At 44.7% G+C, this 6,000-nt stretch overlaps 1 protein-coding gene across 2 annotated transcripts in view; it reads right to left on the bottom strand.

The window, feature by feature from the left end:
• Positions 1–2,356: 2,356 nt before the first annotated feature.
• Positions 2,357–6,000, bottom strand: part of CAPN7 (calpain 7) — a 71,380-nt gene continuing 67,736 nt past the window's right edge. For both annotated transcript variants that reach the window (XM_085892375.1, XM_085892374.1), the window contains exon 21: positions 2,357–4,133. In XM_085892375.1, coding sequence (XP_085748501.1) covers positions 3,989–4,133 — 145 coding nt within the window. In that variant the 3' untranslated portion in view covers positions 2,357–3,988. The remainder of the gene's footprint in view (positions 4,134–6,000) is intronic.

Genomic DNA, 6,000 nt, shown 5'->3' with positions numbered 1-6,000 from the left:
GGCCCCCCGAAGAGGCTCCATAGTAGCTTTCGGCACGCTGGCCTCCCATTGGCTGGGGCGTGCGTGCGATGCTTGTCCTTGGCTCATTGGACAGAGGAAACACTCCATGCTCTTTTTTGGAGTGGGACTCCGATCTGAGGTGATGGAAGCCCCGCCCACGTCTGTGCTCGGCACGCGTGTGCGTCAGGAAGGCCAATGGCGGCAGGAGCGAAGGAGGGATTCTAACTATACACATACTTATCGAAATAACTAAGCTTAGGGACTGCTGTCTGTTTGTGTGCAAATGGCTGCCAGATTCGTAACAATATCAGGCCCAATACATTTTTGAAATATCATGCTATACATTGTTGAGGCCAGTTAGGTTTAATCCTTCACGCCCAATTGTGGTAGACAGGCGGTTAACACCAACCAGCCGTCCAGGCCAGATTGCCAAGCGGTTTTCCTTGGAGGTGGACACATGATCCTCAGAGATTATGGCGTGTGTGGGAGGGGCAGGGCGGCACGGATGGAGCAGACGCACAGCACAAGGGGTTTATACTGGAACCCACCAGATACACGGACACCGGTAACTCAAAATAAACACGGAGATTTAATGAAAATGGAAGAAATATTTACAAGGATAATAATTCAAAATGTGATGATAAATTGTGAGGTAAATTAGAATCTAAAGTCGAGGCGCCTCTACACACGGACTTTAATACAGACAAGGGGAAAACAAAATAAAATAAAATCCTCCCTTTATTCTGGCACTTTAATAGCTTTATTTGTCCAGAGATTGTCTTTATTGAACTTTGCGATCGAGCTGCTTCATCCTGTGTGGGAAGATGCGCCCAAAATGGCGCCGAGCCACTCTTTGGGCAGGAAACGTACGCTTCGTTTAACCTTTTGTGCGATTGTCCTCTCTTCGACATCGATACATATATAAAAACAATAAGGTCCATCCGACCAGGTGTTTGCCGTGATCTGGTTGTGAAGGCAGAGAGTATAGATCGACATTTTGTGTTCTGGTCCTTGATATATTTTTTAATTGAATTTTGTTAATTTCCCACTTAAATTCCTCTTTCAAAGAATTCTGTTTAAAGGTAAATCTTTGTGTTTGTCGTGTGTGTGTGTGTGTGTGTGTGTGTGTGTGTGTGTGTGTGTGTGTGTGTGTGTGTGTGTGTGTGTGTGTGTGTGTGTGTGTGTGTGTGTGTGTGTGTGTGTGTGTGTGTGTGTGTGTGTGTGTGTGTGTGTGTGTGTGTTTTCACGTGTTCGATTGGTGGGGGTTTCAGAATGTGGAATGGAGTCCTCCCAGGGTGGGCTCAAAGTATCCACCTTCATTTCAGTAAGGGTCACGATTCACGGACCAAGTTGTGAAGTTTCCTATTCTCAAAGTTTTGTGCCGAGGGTTCTCTTCAGGATCGTTACTGAGCCCAGGACGGGTTCCAACTGTAGTTTGTTTGTAGTAGTGTTCCCAGGGGTGGTTTTTAATATATCTGTGAGGTTCTTTGTCATCACTGGTTCAACTTTGACATTCTTCAGCTTCCAGGATCTTTTCACTTTATGCTTGAGGTCTTGGTATTTGGTCATTTTCATGATTTCTGCATCATTAGTCCAAAATCACTGGTATTAACACCTCAACTGGCAATGCCTTCTTTTCTTTTTTGTCCCCAAGCATGATATCTGGTCGCAATGCTTTGTTTTCGATGTTCACAAGGTCGTACATGAGCGGAACTTCAATGTTTTCAGTGATTGCTTTTGGTTCATTTTCCCACAAATTTTCTGGAATTGGAATTTCAAAGTTTTTGCAAATGTGCCAACGGATTACTTTACAAACTCTGTTGTGTCATTGTGTGTACATATGTTCTGACACGTTTGTTTTTTTTTGTGTTCGTCATTAAGCGTCACATATCATTATCTTTGCTAACCCCACACCTGCCGTTTTTTTTTCCTCCTCTTCCCTCACTTGTCCCCTCCTCACCCCCCCCCCCTTCCTCCATAAAATGCAGCACTCTCCTCCCATACCCCTCCCCCATAAAATGCACACTCTCCTCCCACACCCCTCCCTCCCACAGTGAATGGAAACATTTGGTAAGGTGTCGCTCTCACTACCTCCCCTTTCTTCATCCTCTCACCCTACACCTGCCTCCTTTCTCTCCCCCCCCTCTTCCCACCCTACTTTATTGACCCGTCAGTGAAGCGACAGGTTGTATTTGCCAGTGAATAATAAAAATAAAAGGATTAGTGAGAGATTAGTGTTGAACATAGAAGCACATTTTTAAAAGACAATATGCAGAAATGGTCAAAGAAAGAAATAACAAAATAAGTATCAATAACAATTAGGTTTAACATCAAACCCAAAAGGAGATCAATACGGTTATTAAAATTGCACTTTTATTACCAAAATATTCCCACTGTAAAACATCAATTCAGTCCAATAAACGTGTTGGCAAATATAAAGGCACTTTGAAAAGTTACATGCATTGAACCAAAAGCTAAACGAAGTGCAATGAGATGGAAGAGAATGGAAGGGAGTCGGTAAAGCCTGAAAACTGTGTTAGTCTTAATTATTTCAAAACTCACTCGTTGTGAGAACTCATCAGTGTTTCATGAAATCGAAATCCCGTGTCAAAATGATTTTCTCTCCGATAACAAAACAGTTCTATGTAACAATGATAAGCCAGCTTTCATAAGATGTGACAGTTTTTGTTTAAAAAAAAAAAAAAAATCCTGCAGTAGAAACAGCTACTTTTTCAGACTACAGCGTCGGCGGTCTTCAACCCATGGAGCTCAAATGGCAAAATGCAGCACGAGAGGAAATGGTTTGCCCAAGTTACCCTTTCAAATTAAATTAAAACAAAATTTGTTTATCAACAGCAGCACCAATTTGTACGTGCAATGCCAATCACTGGCATTGCCAATGCAATTACACGAGAAATCGGCAGATATAAACAAATTATACATGAACGGCTGATCTTAGACATCTGCATTAAAAGAAAGAAGAACAACTCCTTTCACATCTTCAGATGCACAGGGCTGCCAATGCAGGTTAGGGGTCACAATCCTGCATGGGTCACAACTCCGACGCAGGAAACTAAAATGGCTCACTCTTCCTCATAAGCTGGTTGCCAACCTTGGAAGGATGCCAGGCTGAGTCAACCCACCTGGTGTGATGTTCACTGCATGTCAGGAGCTCAAACTCAGGACCCTATGATCTTAAGCCAGCCACGTCCAGCACATGGACGATAGGATACATCATTGCGGCTTTACGTGCATTACAAAAACACCTGCAGACAATGGATAAAACAAGGTGAACGTCGATACGGGATATGAACATCGATTCCGAGCATAAATCTCCAAGGGCTCAAAGGGCAATGCAAAACAGACTAACCTAGTTTGTTCCGAATGTTAATGCATACCATTTGGACGTTCGATTTTAAAGGAGTCATGAACATAATAGGGCAGTTTATTGACATCCCACCCTCCCTACCCATTTCATAAGTTTTGTCAAGCAGTAATACAGTGGAGGATATTGAGAAACATGAGTTGTGCTGAGATGAAGGAGTATTTAAATTCAATTTCCTGTACATTTCATTTTTTAAATAAGACATCTGAAATGTGAAAACACGGCGGTCGGCTTAACAAATCTTACATCGGGTCTGCAATGCCATTACTCGAGTGAGTGCAACGTTCAGCAAGATAAGACAACATAACTTACTGGATTACATTCCAACGTGACCAACGACTGTCCAACGGCTAAAATTTGTACCAGACACCATCACTTTCAAAGCCTTTTATCACCGATAAACGCCAATACCAGCTCAACATTCCCACTCATTTGATTGCAGTATTCAAAACCATGCGGGACTGGCAATCGATAGCGTCAAATTGAACGAGTCGAGAGATTTGTGCAAACAGAGAGCAAAATACGCCCGCCTCGTGGCCCTCGTAAACATTGTGCTCCGAGGCACCATCAGGAATGAAGTTCCGTTGTGGCCGTGGGTCCGCATCATTGCAGCCGACACACTTTGGTGGGCTGCGATGTGTATACATCCAAAAAGAATGGGCCTTCCTGATTCGGCAGAAAGGTGGTCGGTATTACGTTGAACACGCCCGCTGGCACCTTCTCCACTTCCATATAGCAAAATCCACATCTAGAACAAACATTTTAAAAGGAGTAAACAGCAAGCTTCAGCTTCAGCTTCAGCAAAGGAAAAAGAGCAACAGCAAAAATAAGTGATAACTTGTCACTTACTACGATGAAAAAATGGACAAATGAAAACAAGTGAACCTGAAACCTGATGTGTAAGTGCAATCCGGGCCATCTATTTATTACATATGCATGTGGTGGGGGACAATACAATCCACCTTGATATAAACCAATAATGAGTATGTGCACCCTTTTCCTTCAAAAATTGAACGACTTCAAGGGACATTTTCAAATAATTTTGTTATAAACTCCTGTGGAATGGTGTTCCACGACTGTTCCAAGACCTTCCAAAGTTCATCTTAGTTGCTGGGATTCTTTTTTTACTTTTTGGGTTAGGGTGGCTGGGAAGCCAGCCACCCAAACCGCGAAGCCAACACCAGGCTTCTCTCTCACCCAATCTCCTGTCTCTCCCCTCTCTCTCACGCCACCCTGCTGTCTCTCCCTTCCCAGCTCTCTCCCACGCCACCCTGCTGTCTCTCCCTTCCCAGCTCTCTCCCCCTCCTTCCTATTTTCCCCTTCCCCCCCAAAATCTCTGACTCTCTCTCACCCCCCTCCCTCCACAATCTCATCACCCCACCAATCCCACTCAGACTGGGTGGTTTGTCATGTCATTGCCTTCCCAAAAGTAGTTCAGGCAGGAATTTGTAATTTGACGATGGTGCCAGTGATAACTCGCCCACTCTTTGTGAAGGACACTGTGGGGATCTTAACGTCCATCAACTAATGTCAGAAGAAAGGACGCCCAATTTAACGTGTTGTAATGACACACACATTGATGATTCACCCAGCCCAGAGCAGTCAGGCTTTACACCAAAGAGGTCAACGATTGACCGTATCCTTGCTCTTCGGGTCCTCACTGAATTCAGACGAGAGTTTCAGCAGGGGCTGCTTGCAGCCTACGTTGATCTCTGTAAAGCGTTCGATTCAGTGAATCAGGATGCCCTCTGGAATATTCTTGGTCTCTGTGGGGTGCCACCAAAACTGATCAATCTGATGTCTGAACTATACTATGGTACTGAGAGTCCTGTGAGATGTGGTGATACCGTCTCTGACTTATTTCCAGTTGTTACTGGAGTTTGTCAAGGGTATGTGCAGCCCCCCAACACTTTTCAGCGCATGCATGGACTGGATTCTGGGAAGGATGTCGGAGAGATCAAGCTGCGGTGCATCATTTGGGAATGTCAAGATCTCTGACCTTGATTTCGCAGATGATGAAGTCATCTTTGCGGGGACTTAAGATATCCTTTTGGGGGCCCTTGAGAGGCTGAATTAGGAGTCGGAACCACTGGGATTACATGTTTCCTGGGTCAAAACTAAGATCCAGGCTTTCAATGACATCTTGGATGCTGCTGTCCTGTCTGTGCCAGTTTGTGGTGAGGATGTTGAGGTCGTGGAGAGATTCACTTACCTTGGCAGTGATATTCATGTCTCTGCTGGCTGTGAGTCAGAGGTCAATAGACATCTGGGTCGGGTCTAAGGAGTCATGGATTCACTGGATCATGGGTGTGGCGCTGCCGGGTCCTGTGCAGGAGGATGAAAGTCCGACTTTTCAGGTCCTTGATGCTTCCAGTCTTGCTCTATGGATGTGAGACTTGGACTCTGTCCAGGGATCTGAGATGGAGACTTAATTCCTTTGGTACCAGGTCTCTTCAGAGAATCCTTGGCTATCGCTGGTTGGACTTTGTGTCCAACGAGTGGTTGCTGAGAGAGAATCAAATGAGATTTGTTACCTGCATAGTCCGTGCGCGTCAGCTGCGGCTGTATGGACATGTGGCTCGTTTTCCTGATGCTGATCCTGCTCACCAGTTTCT

This window comes from Eptatretus burgeri, chromosome 8 (assembly GCF_056783735.1).
Source record: "Eptatretus burgeri isolate ZD-2024b chromosome 8, Ebu_testis_v1, whole genome shotgun sequence".
In the NCBI taxonomy this organism is placed as follows: Eukaryota; Metazoa; Chordata; class Myxini; order Myxiniformes; family Myxinidae; genus Eptatretus; species Eptatretus burgeri.
This window is presented reverse-complemented; position numbering and strand designations above follow the sequence as displayed.